Source organism: Sebastes umbrosus, chromosome 18 (genome assembly GCF_015220745.1).
Source record: "Sebastes umbrosus isolate fSebUmb1 chromosome 18, fSebUmb1.pri, whole genome shotgun sequence".
Taxonomy (NCBI): domain Eukaryota; kingdom Metazoa; phylum Chordata; class Actinopteri; order Perciformes; family Sebastidae; genus Sebastes; species Sebastes umbrosus.
In genome coordinates this window covers 3494655-3510831 of record NC_051286.1, presented here as the reverse complement: position 1 = coordinate 3510831, position 16177 = coordinate 3494655, and the positions used below count along the sequence as shown (strand labels likewise).

General features: G+C 47.0%; 2 protein-coding genes across 4 annotated transcripts; both read right to left on the bottom strand.

The window, feature by feature from the left end:
* Positions 1 to 705: 705 nt before the first annotated feature.
* On the bottom strand, positions 706 to 9076 carry asb2a.1 (ankyrin repeat and SOCS box containing 2a, tandem duplicate 1). Of its 2 annotated transcripts, none has more exons than XM_037751347.1 (10): positions 8926 to 9076; positions 8000 to 8260; positions 6095 to 6205; positions 5741 to 5910; positions 5492 to 5647; positions 5156 to 5401; positions 4206 to 4377; positions 3318 to 3888; positions 1789 to 1942; positions 706 to 1571 (listed from the first exon to the last, which is right to left on the bottom strand). In XM_037751347.1, exons 2-10 carry the CDS (start codon positions 8251 to 8253, stop codon positions 1432 to 1434), a joined length of 1974 nt encoding a protein of 657 aa, XP_037607275.1. In that variant the 5' UTR covers positions 8254 to 8260; positions 8926 to 9076; the 3' UTR covers positions 706 to 1431. The 2 variants fall into 2 exon arrangements, with proteins under 2 accessions (XP_037607275.1, XP_037607274.1); XM_037751346.1 differs by having other exon boundaries at positions 8000 to 8288; positions 8926 to 9051.
* Positions 9077 to 9842: 766 nt separating this feature from the next.
* LOC119477260 (ankyrin repeat and SOCS box protein 2-like) lies at positions 9843 to 15665 on the bottom strand. 2 transcript variants are annotated; one of them, XM_037751241.1, is made up of 10 exons: positions 15504 to 15665; positions 14750 to 14864; positions 14258 to 14612; positions 12871 to 13040; positions 12620 to 12775; positions 12242 to 12487; positions 11928 to 12099; positions 11102 to 11672; positions 10871 to 11024; positions 9843 to 10180 (listed from the first exon to the last, which is right to left on the bottom strand). In XM_037751241.1, exons 3-10 carry the CDS (start codon positions 14593 to 14595, stop codon positions 10029 to 10031), a joined length of 1959 nt encoding a protein of 652 aa, XP_037607169.1. In that variant the 5' UTR covers positions 14596 to 14612; positions 14750 to 14864; positions 15504 to 15665; the 3' UTR covers positions 9843 to 10028. The 2 variants fall into 2 exon arrangements, with proteins under 2 accessions (XP_037607169.1, XP_037607168.1); XM_037751240.1 differs by lacking the exon at positions 14750 to 14864 and having other exon boundaries at positions 15504 to 15664.
* Between the last annotated feature and the right edge of the window lie 512 nt (positions 15666 to 16177).

Sequence of the window (16177 nt, the reverse complement as noted above, 5' to 3'; positions counted from 1 at the left end):
AGTTCAGAGTTCAGAGTTCAGAGTCCAGAGTTCAGAGTTCAGAGTCCAGAGTCCAGAGTCCAGAGTTCAGAGTTCAGAGTCCAGAGTTTAGAGTTCAGAGTTCAGAGTTTAGAGTTCAGAGTCCAGAGTTTAGAGTCCAGAGTTCAGAGTCCAGAGTTCAGAGTTCAGAGTCCAGAGTTCAGAGTCCAGAGTCCAGAGTCCAGAGTTCAGAGTTCAGAGTCCAGAGTTTAGAGTTCAGAGTCCAGAGTTTAGAGTCCAGAGTTCAGAGTTCAGAGTTTAGAGTCCAGAGTTGAGAGTTTAGAGTCCAAAGTCCAAAGTCCGGAGTTCGGAGTGCAGAGTCCAGAGTTCAGAGTTCAGTGTCCAGAGTTCAGAGTTCAGAGTCCAGAGTTTAGAGTCCGGAGTTCGGAGTCCAGAGTCCAGAGTTCAGAGTTCAGAGTTCAGAGTTCAGTGTCCAGAGTTCAGAGTTCAGAGTCCAGAGTTTAGAGATTAGAGTCCAGAGTCCGGAGTTTAGAGTCCAGAGTTCGGAGTCCAGAGTTCAGAGTCCAGAGTTTAGAGTCCAGAGTTCAGAGTTCAGAGTTCAGAGTTCAGAGTTTAGAGTCCAGAGTTTAGAGATTAGAGTCCAGAGTCCGGAGTTCAGCTAGAGGCTAGGTGGGAATAACTCCAAAAGGAGTTTGTGATTGTTTGAACAAAGAAACGTTTGTTTCATTGGAAGGAGAAAACATGTTTATTAAAATGTACATTTTTAATTTAAACATTAATAAACCGTATCTTCATCATGAATCCAGACTCAACTGTAACATGTAAATATGTAACATATATGTAACATGTATGTATGTAACATGTACTGTATGTATGTAACCTACGTTCATAAACTAAATGTGCTTCTACAGGTGTTTCACTTTGAATGTTACCTCACTGCGGCTGAAGGCCAAACTGTGTCCGATCATTAAACTGATTGATCACCATTGTGACAGAACAGAAACATTACAATAATCAACTACGAGATAATAACAATACACATTATTGTTCAAACATAGTAAAAGCTGAGTGTCGACCAACATCACATTAATCAATTCATTTTATCAGCTTATTTCACTAAGAAATGCAGACGTAAGATATACTTTGTGCTCGTGCCAAGTTACAATAAAAACTAATATGTTTCAAGTTCCGTCCATTATACAAACACCTGGAAAACATCTGGAAACACCTGGAAACTACCTGGAAACACCTGGTACATTCAGCCATCTAAAAGTGATTTCAACAATCAGCGTTTAGTTTTGAGAAACATGAGAACCAGGACGCTGCAGACACATGGTCGAATCAGTGACCAGGTCTACTGGGCCCAAGTAATCAATACTAATCACTACTGAGCAATAGTAATCAATACTAATCAATAGCCTCCTTTCATTAAACCGGATGAAGTGTTTTCTCTCAGTCGTCGTCGTCACATCTCTCCTGGTGCTGCAGGAAGCGGATCAGACCTCCAGGCAGCGGCAACCTCTTCACACGGCGACATCCAACCAGCTGAACAATCTGGAGCCTGCAGAGCTGCTGCAGCGAGCGGGGGGGTGCTGGAAGACCACAAGACAAACCACTAAACCAGTAAACCAGTAACATCACTGGAAACTACAGGACAAACTAGTAACATCACCGGAAACTACAGGACAAACCAGTAACATCACTGGAAACTAAGCGCTAAACCAACAACACCATTAACACTTCTTTCCTGACATGTTTACTGGGGGACCACATGATCAATAGTCAACTGATTATCAGTTATTGACTCACCTGCTTTGTCCTTGATGACGCTCCAGTCAGAGTAACTGTCCAGGTGTTCCATCAGTCTGGAGCAGAGAGTCACATGACCAACGTAGTCCAACAGGACGTCAATGATTGGCCCCGCCCACCGACAGATATTAGGGGCCGAGATCACCTCACAGAACTGTCAATCAATCACAGAACTATCTATCAATCAATCAATCAATCAATCAATCAATCAATCAATCAATCAATCAATCACAGGACTGTCAATCAGTCACAGAACTGTCAATCAATCACAGTACCTTCAATCAATCACAGAGCTGTCAATCAATCACAGAACTATCAATCAATCAATCAATCAATCAATCACAGAACTGTCAACTAATCACAGAACCTTCAATCAATCACAGAACCTTCAATCAATCACAGAACCTTCAATCAATCACAGAACCGTCAATCAATCACGTAACTGTCAATCAATCACAGAACTGTCAATCAATCACGGAACTGTCAATCAATCATAGAACTATCAATCAATCAATCAATCAATCAATCAGTCAATCAATCAATCACATAACTGTCAATCAATCACAGAACTATCTATCAATCAATCAATCAATCAGTCAATCAATCAATCAATCACAGAACTGTCAATCAGTCACATAATGTTCTATCAATCACAGAACTGTCAATCAATCACAGAACTGTCAATCAATCACAGAGCTGTCGATCAGTCACAGGACTGTCAATCAATCACAGAAACTTCAATCAATCACAGAACCGTCAATCAATCACAGAACCGTCCATCAGTCACAGAACTGTCAATCAATCACAGGACCGTCAATCAATCACAGAGCTGTCGATCAGTCACAGGACTGCCAATCAATCACAGAACCGTCAATCAATCACAGAACCGTCAATCAGTCACAGAACTGTCAATCAATCACAGAACCTTCCATCAATCACAGAACTGTCAATCAATCACAGGACTGTCAATCAGTCACAGAACTGTCAATCAATCACCGAACCATCAATCAGTTACAGGACTGTCAATCAGTCACAGAATTGTCAAACAGTCACAGAACTGTCAATCAATCACAGGACTGTCAATCAATCACAGAGCTGTCGATCAGTCACAGGACTGTCGATCAGTCACAGGACTGTCAATCAATCACAGAACCGTCAATCAATCACAGAACCGTGAATCAGTCACAGAACCTTCCATCAATCACAGAACCTTCAATCAATCACAGAACTGTCAATCAGTCACGGAATTGTCAATCAATCACAGAACTGTCAATCAATCACAGAGCTGTCGATCAGTCACAAAACTGTCATTCAATCACAGAACTGTCAATCAATCACAGAACTGTCAATCAATCACAGAACTGTCGATCAGTCACAGAACTGTCATTCAATCACAGAACCTTCAATCAATAATAATAATCATATCTTTTACACAGTGTGTCTCTGTAGTAAAACCCTTCTTGGATCTTTCTTTCTGTCACTTCGTTGTGTTTTTCTATATTTAAACACGTTAAACAGACTCGGGTCACCTGAACGCCGCCCCTCAGCTGGGGGACACTGTCAGCGTGGGAGAAGTCCCTCTCTGATCGCGTTGTTTTGATTGGCGGATGTGGTCGGTTACCGTAGACACAGTTGAAGCAGGACAGGGCGTGGCCTCCGTGGTCCAGCAGGTACTTGAACATGGGCAGGTACTTCATGGAGAACATGTAAACGGCGGGGAAGGTGGTGGGGTGCGTGGGGATGGAGGCGTTGATGTCGGCCCCGTGCTCCACCAGCAGGGTGACGGTCCGGATGCAGCCCTGCCTCGCCGCCACATTCAGCGGCCTAAACATGTCCAGGTTCGGGTCGCCGCCGGCCTCAAGCAGCATGCGCAACGCTTCGATGTTGTTGTTGAAGACGGAGAAGTAGAGCGCCGTGCTGCGGCGGTCCTGGTACAGCTTCGATCGCTCTTCGGACAGCTGAGCGTTGACGTCGAAGCCCGCCTCGATCAGAGCCTCAAGGACGTCGTCGCGGTTACGCTCAGCGGCCAGGTGGAGCGGGCTGATGCCAGTCCGTTGGACTCTGGTCTTGCTGGTGACCGGGATCAACATGGAGACGATGCTGGAAACAGGAAAACATCACAGGAATTAGACCAGACCGACTCCCAACCCTGAGCTATCAGTAACAGTAAAAACCCACAGTGTTCTGGTGCTACTGTGAGAGACTAATCATCATCACTGCTTTAATACTTCCTGTTTACAAGGGAACACACAATCTGTTCTTTAGTATGACTCAAGCACACCCAGCTCTAAACAGCTGTTGGTTTGGATGAGCCTCTTTACTCCCCGTTGATTTCCCCTGAACCTTCAAAGACAGTATTTGAGATCTGCTCTGTTGTTATTAAAATAAGGCAGGTTGTTAATAGTCAGTGTGCCTACGTGTAACTTCCTCTCTGAGCGGCGATGTGAAGCGGTAACAACCCGGTCCTTCCAGGTTTGTTGGCGTCGGCCTTCTGAGAGAGGAGGAGCTCCACAATTTCTTGGTGTCCATTTTTAGCAGCTTCATACAGAGCGGTGGCTCCATCAGCAGCCTGACTATTAATGTCTGCACCTGCAGGGAGACAGGGGTCAGGGTTCAGGGTTCAGGGTTCAGGGTTCAGGGTTCAGGAATCAAGGGTCAGAATTCAGGGGTTAGGGGTCAAGGTTCAGGGGCCAGGGTTCAGAATTCAGGATTCAGGATTCAGGATTCAGGATTCAAGGGTCCGGGTTCAGGGGTCAGGAGTCAGGGATCAGGGGTTTAGGGTTTAGGGTTGAGGGTTCAGAGTTCAGGATACAGGGGTCAGGGTTCAGGATTTAGTGTTCAGGAGTCAGGTTTCACGATTCAGGGTTCATGATTCAGGGTTCAGGGGTCAGGGTTCAGGATTCAGGGTTCAGGGAGAACTGTTTAGGGTTTAAGGTTGAGGGTTCAGGATTCAGGGGTCAGGGGTCAGGATTTAGGGTTCAGGGGTCAGGTTTCACGGTTCAGGGTTCAGGATTTAGGGTTCAGCATTCAGGGGCCAGAGGCAAGGGGTTCAGGGGTCAGGTTTCTGGTTCAGGGTTCAGGGTTCAGGGTTCAGGGTTCAGGATTCAGGGTTCAGGGTTCAGCGTTCAGGATTTAGGCATCGGGGTTCCGGGTTCAGGTTTCACCTTTAAAACCTGCTGCTGCAGGTTGTGATGGTCCAGAGGCTGAACCACCGGAACCAGTTAGCAGCAGCAGCAGCAGTCGTAGCTGGTACATTCAGATCTAGTCTGTAGCATCCTGGTTAGAGCTGGTCTGTGATGATGTGCTGCTCTTTGTTCTACGCACCACTACAGTTACAGTTAGCAGCACAACGATAAGATAAACGTACCGTGTTTGATGAGGAGGCGCAGGGCGGCGAGCTGCCCGCCCTGAGCTGCGCTGAACAGCGGCGAGATGCCGTAGGTGTTGGGGAGGTTGTGTTTGGCTCCGGCCTTCAGCAGCATCTCACCGATCTCCACGTTGTTTGAAGACGCAGCTTCGTGCAGGGCGGTGCAACCCCAGATACAGGGAGTGTTCACCGCCACGCCATGGTTCAACAACGCCGCCACTATTGCAGCGCTGCCCTTCTCACAGGCTGCAGAGGAAGAAGAGTTATAAAAGTTAAGCTCCTATAGTAAACATGACTTCAGGTGAACTGTGCTGTGTTCAACGTTATCTGATTCACCTTTGTAAAGCGGCGTCTCTTTGTTGTAGTTCGGGGTGTCGGGGTCCGCTCGGTTTTCCAGCAGCACCTCAACGCATCGCAGCTGGGTTTTCTTGACAGCGACCAGCAGCGCCGTCTCGCCACGGTCCGTTCGCTTGTTGATCATCCCCGGCTGAGCTGAGCACAGAAGCACGGAAAAGGACTTCTTTGGATGTTGTTGTGGTGTGTATCTGTGTGTGTGTGTGTGTGTGTGTGTGTGTACATATCTACCTGACAGCAGTACTCTCATACAGGTGTCCTGACCGTACCACGCCGCCTGGTGGATCGCGAGCCAGCCCGGTTTACTCGGCAGCATCAGGTTTGTTCCCAGACGCATCGCAAACGCTTTCACTCTGCTCACATCACCAACACGGATCGCTTTGAACAGAGGCTCCTCCTCCCTGCAGGTAAAATACCCATCATCCACCTGTCTCACCTGCCTCACCTCTTTCACCTGTCTCACCTGCCTCACATGTCTCACCTGCCTCACCTGTCTCAACTGCCTCACCTGTCTCACCTGAGAGACAGAGATGAAACAGGTGATAGAGGTGGTTCCACGTACAGAGTGAACAGAACTTAACTCACTCTTCAGGTTCTGGAGCGGTGTGGACCAAAGTGCCGTCATGTCTGCGATACGCCACCATTCTCTTCCCAGAACCTGTGATGTAGCGACTGATTGTCCCATCAAACGTCTTCCTGCCAACGCCAAGACAACAGCCAATCAGAGCACAGAGACTGACACAACAACAGCCAGAACATCAACATCACAAGTCATTTCAAACTTTTCAACAGTAGTGCACATGTCCATTAATGCATTATCTTCCTCTGATCCGGGGCCGGGTCGTGGGGCAGGGGGCTAAGCAGGGAATTCCAGACTTCCCTCTCCTCAGCAATGTTTTCCAGCCCTTCCTGGGGGACCCCGAGGCGTTCTCAGGCCAGACCAGATATATAATCTCTCCAGCGTGTTCTGGGTCTACCCCAGGGCCTCTTACCGGTTGGACGTGCCCGGAAAACCTCCAAAGGAAGGCGTCCAGAGAGCATCCTGATCAGATGCCCTAACCACATCAGCTGGCCCTTTTCGACACGAAGGAGCAGCGGCTCTACTCCGAGCTCCCTCCGGATGTCTGAGCTCCTCACCCGATCTCTACGTCTGAGCCCAGCCACCCTACGGAGGAAACTAATTTCAGCTGCTTGTAACCGCGATCTCATTCTTTTGGTCACTACCCAAAGCTCATGACCATAGGTGAGGGTTGGAACGTAGATGGACTGGTAAACCGAGAGCTTTGCCTTCCAGCTAAGCTCCCTCTTCACCACAGCGGTGCGGTACAATGCCCACATAACTGCTGATACCGCACCGAACCGCCTGTTCATCTCCCGCTCCATTTTGCCCTCACTCATGAACAAGACCCTGAGATACTTAAACTCCCTCGCTTCGGGCAGTGACTCACTCCCCAGCCTGGAGGGCGCAGTCCACCGTTTTCCGGCAGAGAACCATGGCCTCAGACTTGGAGGTACTGACTCTCATCCCGACCGCTTCCCACTTGGCTGCAAACCAGTGCTAAAGGTCACAGTCTGATGGAGCCAACACAACTACATCATCTGCAAACAGCAGAGACGCCATTCTGAAGGCCCCAAACCGGACCTTGAGACCAACCAAAAGTCCTTCTCCATAGTCTCCCTGAACTCCTCCCACAGCCAAGTTTTTATTTTGATGACCGCTGCAGCTGTCGCCCTTCTGGCCAACCAGTACCTGTCTGCTGTTTCCATAGACTCCTGTGCCAACCAAGCCCGAAAGGCCTCCATCTTCAGCTTGACGGCCTCGAAAACCTTGCGTACAGGGGCCTCACAACCGGGTGCTCATGAGTATCCCCACACCCGTCCGGCGCCTCTCAGCCTGGGCAACTCTGGAAAAAGTGAGAGTCCAGCTCCTATCCAGGAGTTTGGTTCCAGAACCAGTGCTATATGTGGAGGTAAGCCCAACTTTATCTAGTTGATATCGCTCCACTTCCCACACCAGCACCGGTTCCTTCCCCAAAAGAGAAGTGACGTTCCAAGGCCCTAAAGCCAGTCTGCAATGCCGGGGGTCGGCATGCTTAGATCCCCGCCTTTACCTGCTGCCGGCTCACAATGTACCCGACCCCAACGCCTATCCCTGCGAGTGGCGGGCCCCACACTGTTGGTCTGACCCCAACCCTGGGACCACTTAGCCTTGGGAGACTCTACCAGGAGCTGTTGCCCCTGACAACACAGCTCCCAGGGTCACACAAACACCTCCACCACGTTATAGAGTACATGTGTTTGTTTTTACCTTTTCAGACCACAAACTTAATCTGCCTGAATAATAGTGTTGTACAATAATCACCAACGAAGAGTCTTTTATATGAATCCATTCTCTTCGATCACTTCAACCAGTAAAATACTTGAGTACAAGATACTGTTGTTAGTACTCACAATATGGAGTAGGAAAATAAAAACTGTGACGTTACGTACGGATCAGGAGGCTCTTCACTCGGTGGATTGTGGGAGCTGTAGTGTGCAGTGGGATTGTGGGAGCTGGGGCTCGGTTTCAGTTGGTTAGTGTTTGGAGTGGTGGCAGTAACAGCAGTGATGGTGTTGGCGTTGTTGCAGGGTGTGTCGGTCAGACTGCGCTCAATGGCGAGCTGCATCAGCTCGTCATCACTCAGGGTGCTGTAGACGGAATAATCCTCAAATGCTTCAGAGCGGGAGGTTCTGGCTGCCGCCATGATGGAGCTGCGAGGTTAGAAGATGAAAGAGTTGTCTGCAAGAAAACACACGTGTTCAAAACAACAGACCGCAGCACTGACAAGTCTGTTGAGATAAAACAACAGACTGCAGCACTGACAAGTCTGTTGAGATAAGACAACAGACTGCAGCACTGACTTTATGCAAGTCTGTTGAGATAAAACAACAGACTGCAGCACTGACTTTATACAGGTCTGTTGAGATAAAACAACAGACTGCAGCACTGACTTTATACAAGTCTGTTGAGATAAGACAACAGACTGCAGCACTGAATTTATGCAAGTCTGTTGAGATAAAACAACAGACCGCAGCACTGACTTTATACAGGTCTGTTGGGATAAAACAACAGACTGCAGCACTGACTTTATACAAGTCTGTAGAGATAAGACAACAGACTGCAGCACTGACTTTATGCAAGTCTGTTGAGATAAGACAACAGACTGCAGCACTGACTTTATACAAGTCTGTAGAGATAAGACAACAGACCGCAGCACTGACTTTATACAAGTCTGTTGAGATAAAACAACAGACCGCAGCACTGACTTTATACAAGTCTGTAGAGATAAGACAACAGACTGCAGCACTGACAAGTCTGTTGAGATAAGACAATCAGCAGTAAAACCAGAATGTGACTGAACAAGAAAAGTTCTCACCTCTTTTTAAAAGTTCTTCTCTATAAATCCAACGCTACCTCTGAGTTCACATAGGTCCATGTGTTGTAAGAGTCTGTTTGTCTGTAATGGAGACTGTGTGTGTGTGTGTGTGTGTGCGTGTGTGTGTGTGTGTGTGTGTGTGTGTGTGTAAGTGTGTGTGTATGGGGGGAGACACTTCAGGTTTATTTTAAGGACCTGCAGTCTGAGCTCGTTCACCAGCTGACCTCCAGAGTTAATGTGTTAATATTACACGTCTAATGTTACAGACGTTTCTCAATCTGCAGCAGCGTCAATAAAACAGAAAATAAACATTATATTTAACCAAAAATAAATACACTGGATTAATACCAGCTGTATCAGAGCTGAGCTGAACGTGAAGCTTCACTGTTAAAACAAAACTCACTGAACTAAAGCTCAACTTGACACTCACACATCTGCTAAAACCAACAAACCAGCACCGACCAGTTCACTAAACAAACTGGGAATAAAAAGCCTCAGAGTGATTCGTCTGTCTGCTAATATGCAGCCATGTTTCTTTGTGACCTTTAACATCCCTGGTCACATGTTTCTATATTTAAAAACACATCGCATACATATATGCATAGTGGTGAGTAGTCTTTTTCTGTTAGGAAGGTTCCTAACGGAGTGAAATCACCCGGAAGTATCTGAGTAGCAGCTGTAATAAGAGCTGTTTGAATCCTCTAAATGCTGAGGAAAGGTGCTTCAATGCTTCCTTTCTTATCTCCTTTAGCATAGGACACACTGGAGCATCCTTTACCAAAAGAAAGGAGTAAATGCCGTCCCACAATTCCTTGCGACCGCAACATTTAAAGCACCGCACCGTTCATTTTTCATATACTAATTGGGATTCATGTTAATAAATATCAGTGGATAGTGATAAACACCCTTATTTTTAATTATTTATTTATTTCGAACATGTAACAAATGAGTAAAAAATAACAAATAGAATGAACAGTAAACATCCAGCAAACTTTCAATAAACAGATAATCAACATTAATAGCTATTACATGCCTGAAAAGGAATAGGAAGAAGTACAGCCTACACAAACTTAGCCGAGCTAACGTTGACTCAGCTAGTGACTTTAGACTTCAGGTGCGTGAACAGCGACGTCATAGAGCAGGAAGCGGATCAGTCTGACAGGAAGTGGCAGCGTGTGGAGCAGTTTGAGTCTTTGGACTCCGACCGGACGTCTGATCTCCAACCTGCAGAGCTGCATCAGAGGATGAGGAGGACCTGAACGGAAAACACACCGATTTAGAGGAGAGGTTAGAGAGTCTGAGACCTGATCCTCCTACTTAAACCCCCCCAGCCCCGCCAGCCAACAGACTGACAGACGGCACTACTCAGTAAACCTTTATAAAACTCAGGAACTTTTATAGGAACCTAATCTAGGACTCAGAAATGTTTCTAGAACTTTATAAGGCTTTTTAAAAAGTACCTTTTCAGGGCACAAAAAACCTTTTAGGAGCTCAGAAACCTTTTTAGGAGTTCAAACATCTTTTACGGAGCTCTGACATCTTTTTAGGATCATAGAAAACCTTTTAGGAGCTCAGAAACCTTTTAGGAGTTCAAAAATCCTTTACGGAGCTCTGACACCTTTTTACACTGTGTCCTAACTGGATGTGTCACCTTGATTACATTGTTTTCTATTGGAGTTTCCTAACTGGCGTTTTGAGCTGAACGTTTGTTGGACGCCCTGCAACATGGAGGAGGAACGGCGAATTAGTTTAGATAAAATGTGCCGTCAGTGTCCCTTTTGCAGGGACCTTATCTAGGACGCCAGAAACGTTTTTTGGTACATGGAAAATGCTCTAACAATTCACCTCTTTTTACTCAGGAATGTTTGTCGGATCTCAAACCACCCATAGTTACTGTTGCTATGACCATTTCCTGTCAACTGTCAGTGTTGTTTTTGTTTCTTACGAGCTTTCAGTTTGATGGACGGCCAGTCGCTGTGACTCTCCAGGACCTCCAGCAGACGGGAGCAGAGACGGACATGACTCACGTAGTCCAGCAGCATCGAGATGATCGGACCGGCTGCACGGCGAGACAACAAGCTGGAGACGGCCTCACAGAACTGAAACAAGATAGAGGAGACTCTTTATCTAACAGATTTACACAAGCTGTAATTTGTGCTGGATATTTTTGACTCACCTGAACGCAGCGCTGCGGCGGTGCAACTGTGCTGATCCGCATTTCGTCAATGCGAGAGCGTGATGGCATGACGGGCGGATGTGGTTTTTGGCCGTAGGGACAGTCGAAGCAAGGCCTAGCGTCACAGCCGTTATCCAGCAGCAGTTTGAGCATCGGCAGCGTCTCCATTCTGAGCAGGATGGCCACCGGGAAGGAGGACGGCTGGGTGGGGATCTTAGCGTTGGCGTCGGCGCCGTACTTCAGCAGCAGTGTCGCAATGTCCATCCGACCAAGCCGGACGGCGATGAGCAGCGGGTTGAAGACGTCGAGGTTGGGGTCAGCTCCGGCCTCCAGCAGCATCTCGACGGCCTCTATGTTCCCGTTGTAGACGGAGGAGTAAATCGCCGTGCTCCGCCGGTCCTCGTACATCTCGGAGTGGTCCTCCGACAACTTGGCGTTGACGTCGAAGCCAGACTCAATCAGCAGCTCCATGATGTCATCCCAGTTGTTCTCTGCGGCGATGTGCAGAGGACTGATGCCGCTGTTCTGGACTTTGACCCTGCTGGTCGCCGGGATCAGCAGTGACACAACTCTGGAAAATACAAAAGATACCTGTCACACCCGGAGGTAACCAGCGGAGTCGGGCTGATGGTGGGTTAGTCTACCCAGAACCCTCCGGCACCAGACAACCAAACATGCTTTTACTTTAGAGAGTTTGGTGCTTGTTCTGAAAGCCCGGACAGTAAATATACACTCAATCACAGAGTACCAGTGGATTTAAAAGAATCAGAGAAACACAGAACAGCTGATAAAAGTGAAACCGTGACAGACAGGAAGTTTCTCAGACCGTGAGTGATTGTTCTGAACGGCCACGTGAAGAGGCAGCAGGCCCGACGTGGTGGAGCGGTTAGCGTCCGCTTTCAGAGACAGCAGCTCATCAGCAGCACAAACATGACCGTTCTTACAGGCTTCAAACAGCGGCGACGCTCCGTCTCCTGCCTGTCCATTTATATCTGCACCTGAGAGACAAAAACACCTTTAAATAACACCTTAACATCATTTATATCTGCACCTGAGGGACAAAAACACCTTTAGAAACACCTTAAGATCAGCTGTCGACAGACACAAAAGATAACTGATGGACAGGTATGAAGGGCTGACCTTTCTTGGCGAGCAGCTGGATGATGTTGACATGTCCGAGCTGTGCAGCGGTGAACATCGGTCGGATGCCATAGATGTTTTTGGCGTGATGATCGGCTCCGGACTCCAGTAACTTCCTGCAGAGCTTCAGTTGTCCGTGTCTGCAGGCTTCATGAAGAGCAGTCACTCCCTGAATGTTGCAGCGATTCACCCGAGCTCCTGACCTCAGCAGCAGATCCACGATGGCTTCGTTCGGTTCCTCACAGGCTGAAAACAACAACAATAAAACCATCTACTTATTCTTCAGACCAGAGGGGGTTTGTTACATATTTGTGATGTCACGCAGGGACTCATGTGACATCACTGCGTCTTCCAGCAGGCTCTTTGATGTCAGCTCACCTGCGAACAGCGGCGTTTCTCGGTTCTTGTCGGCGACCTCTAGGTCGGCTCCGTTCTTCAGGAGAAAATCGACACAGGAAACGTTTCCCCGACCGGCAGCCAGGACCAGAGCGGTCTTATTCTTCAACGTGCATCTGTTCACCGAGTCGGGATGAGCTGAGGACAGACAGAGGTCAAAGGTCAAACTCTCTGTGTTTGACTCTATGGTGTGGAGGCAGTGCAAGGGAGCACCAGAAACTGCAGCTGCTCACCTCCAATGAGGATCGTGACACACTCCAGTTGTCCGTAATAAGCAGCTTCATGAAGAGCAATCCAGCCTTCGTCGCTGGGCTCCATCTCGCTGCCGGACCCCCGTTCAACCAACTCCAGCAGAGCCTCTGAATCTCCATTTATAATCATAGACTGCAGCGGAGTGAACTCTCTGTGACAAACGCAGAAGAAACTCTCACTGTGAAGACAATAAGGAACTATACGCAGCTAATTAACATCTAAAAACTGTTTACCAGCAAACATCCAACATGTGTTGAAGGGTCAGTGGGCAAACAACAGATGCATACAAGAGTCCACTTGTTCTGGACAGTTGTGTCTGGACTGACTGAAATCTGGTCCTCTCTCTAGGTTCCATGGTGGAGAAGAAGTTGTGTTGCTCTGGCTCTATCTATCTGGCATGGAGAGGAGGTTGTGTTGCTCTGGCTCTATCTATATGGCGTGGAGAGGAGGTTGTGTTGCTCTGGCTCTGTCTATCTGGCATTGAGAGGAGGTCGTGTTGCTCTAGCTCTATCTGTTTTGGCATGGAGAGGAGATTGTGTTGCTCTGGCTTTATCTATATGGTGTGGAGAGGAGGTCGTGTTGCTCTGGCTCTACCTATTTGGCATGGAGAGGAGGTTGTGTTGCTCTGGCTCTATCTATTTGGCGTGGAGAGGAGGTTGTGTAACTCTAGTTCTATCTGTTTTGGCGTGGAGAGGAGGTCGTGTTGCTCTGGCTCTATCTGTTTTGGCGTGGTGAGGAGGTTGTGTTGCTCTGGCTCTATCTATTTGGCATGTAGAGGAGGTTGTGTTGCTCTAGCTCTACTTGTTTGGCATGGAGAGGAGGTCATGTTGTTCTGGCTCTATCTGTTTTGGCATGGAGAGGAGGTTGTGTTGCTCTGGCTCTATCTGTTTTTGCGTGGAGAGGAGGTTGTGTTGCTCTGGCTCTATCTGTTTTGGCGTGGAGAGGAGGTCGTGTTGCTCTGGCTCTATCTGTTTGGCGTTGAGAGGAGGTTGTGTTGCTCTGGCTCTATCTATTTGGCATGTAGAGGAGGTTGTGTTGCTCTGGCTCCATATGTTTTGGCGTGGAGAGGAGGTTGCGTTGCTCTGGCTCTATCTGTTTTTGCGTGGAGAGGAGGTTGTGTTGCTCTGGCTCTATCTGTTTTGGCGTGGAGAGGAGGTCGTGTTGCTCTGGCTCTATCTGTTTGGCGTTGAGAGGAGGTTGTGTTGCTCTGGCTCTATCTGTTTGGCGTTGAGAGGAGGTTGTGTTGCTCTGGCTCTATCTATTTGGCATGTAGAGGAGGTTGTGTTGCTCTGGCTCTATATGTTTTGGCGTGGAGAGGAGGTTGCGTTGCTCTGGCTCTATCTGTTTGGCGTGTTTTGACTGACTCACCTCCGGACGGGTCTGTAGATGGAGGGGAACAGCCCTGTTGGGGGATTTGCACAGTTAGAGACACATGGGTGGGCTGGAGGTGGAGGACGGGATGGAGGACCATGGTTCAGGTGTCTGGGGGGGTCGGGATGTCTCCGCCTGGGGTTTGGGCTTGTTCGAGTGGGCAGAGCACGGGCTGAGGATGAAGATGATGATGATGATGATGATATCTGATCACAGTCTGAAGGCCAGTGTTTGTCAGAGAGGCTTCTCTCGACAGCAATCTGCAGCAGCTCCTCGTCAGACAGCGAGCTGTAAACGCTGTAGTCGTCCAGGTTCACCTCAGACATGGCTGCCATGTTGGATCGACAAACAACTGTTGAGAAAAAGCTCCAATCAGTTCTCTTCAAAACCGACTGAACTCTCTCTGATATGCAGCAGCAGCAATTCCCATTAAATCATTATAGTTACTGGGAGAAATAACACATCAGCTGATCATCTGAGACTCTTTACATTCTGGCTGAAGCTGCTGCTGAATGTGAGATCAGTGAATGAAGTTATGGAGGTCAGCGGTGTTTCTTTTCTCTGTCCTCCAGCCAAATATTCAATCTGGCTGAGAGCTGGCGACCTGCACAGAAACATTTACAATGTGACCAGTAGAGGCTGGTCCACAGAAATAGAGGAGGAGGTTACTCCAACATGCAACATGGTTACTCCTCCTCTATTTCTGAGAGGCAAGAGGGAGATCAAAATATTTTAAAAAAAAAGAGTAATTGGTTGAAATGAACCATTTCCAAATCTCAGTATCATTTATAATATATAATTATAAATCAACATAAATGAAGAAATTACATATTTTTTAATTTTACATAAGAAAGTAGAGATAAGTAGCCTTGGCAACTGGTGTAGTAATAAGAATAACAATAATAAGAATAATGCACAAAAACTAACTTCATTACACTACATAACATAATAGAACAAAAAACACAAATGTATAACAACAACAACAACAACAACAACAACAACAACAACATAAAATGATAACTTTAAAAACAACAAAGACAGCACAATGACATTACATCATAAAATATGAAATCCAATTAAAAAAACATAAACAAAACATTCAACAACAGAATAACAGCTGTGTCTAGTGTATTAAATGTCCACACAGACTGAATGATCAAGCAATAACTGGACTATTCATAATGTCTTTTAGTGGACAGGTGAGTGAGCCTGTATCAGGATCAAACACAGACTCGGTTCTTACCTGTGAAACGGTTCTGGGTTCAGCAGGTCCGTCTCTGTTGTGTTCTGCAGCAGCAGATCTGAGATCTGGGTTTGGACTTCAGAGTGTTTTGGTTTCATGTCTTCATGCTGCCAGCAGAGAGTCATCAAACCTCTGATACTGAAACTCTGCTGGCTGACGGTCAAAAGAGGCTTGAAGGCTCCGTGAAGTCAGATAAAATGAATCTGAATGTTGACCTGTTTCATTGAAACACATAAAAATCGACTCCACAAAGACAACTTTTCCCGTATTATAATTATAATAAACTAAGACTGTCAAAGTGATAATAATGCGTTAACGCAAATTCATTTTAACACCACTAATTAATTTTTTGAGTGAAGATACTGACATCATATGAAACTAAAAACCTGATGAATCCATCGGTACCAACCACGTCATACTAGCTTGTCAGGAAAGAGGTTAAAGGTCCCATATCGTGCTCATTTTCAGGATCATACTTGTATTTAGTGTTTCTACAAGAACATGTTTACATGCTGAAATGTTCAAAAAACCTTTATTTTCCTCATACTGTCGGCCTGAATATACCTGTATTCACCCTCTGTCTGAAACGATCCGTTTTAGTGCATTTCGACGGAATTGCAAAAGAATTGCGTTGCTAGGCAACAGTTTAGGTCCATGTTTACTTCCTGTCAGCT

Coding starts and splice junctions, on each gene's coding strand:
- asb2a.1 (XM_037751347.1), bottom strand. CDS start 8,253: ATGGCGGCAGCCAGAACCTCCCGCTCTGAAGCATTTGAGGATTATTCC. Junction 5,911..6,094: donor ACCGCTCCAGAACCTGAAGA/GTGAGTTAAGTT, acceptor TTTTACCTGCAG/GGAGGAGGAGCCTCTGTTCA. Junction 4,378..5,155: donor GCGCCTCCTCATCAAACACG/GTACGTTTATCT, acceptor GTCTCCCTGCAG/GTGCAGACATTAATAGTCAG.
- LOC119477260 (XM_037751241.1), bottom strand. CDS start 14,595: ATGGCAGCCATGTCTGAGGTGAACCTGGACGACTACAGCGTTTACAGC. Junction 12,776..12,870: donor TGTCACGATCCTCATTGGAG/GTGAGCAGCTGC, acceptor GTCTGTCCTCAG/CTCATCCCGACTCGGTGAAC. Junction 10,181..10,870: donor GTCCATCAAACTGAAAGCTC/GTAAGAAACAAA, acceptor TTTTCCGTTCAG/GTCCTCCTCATCCTCTGATG.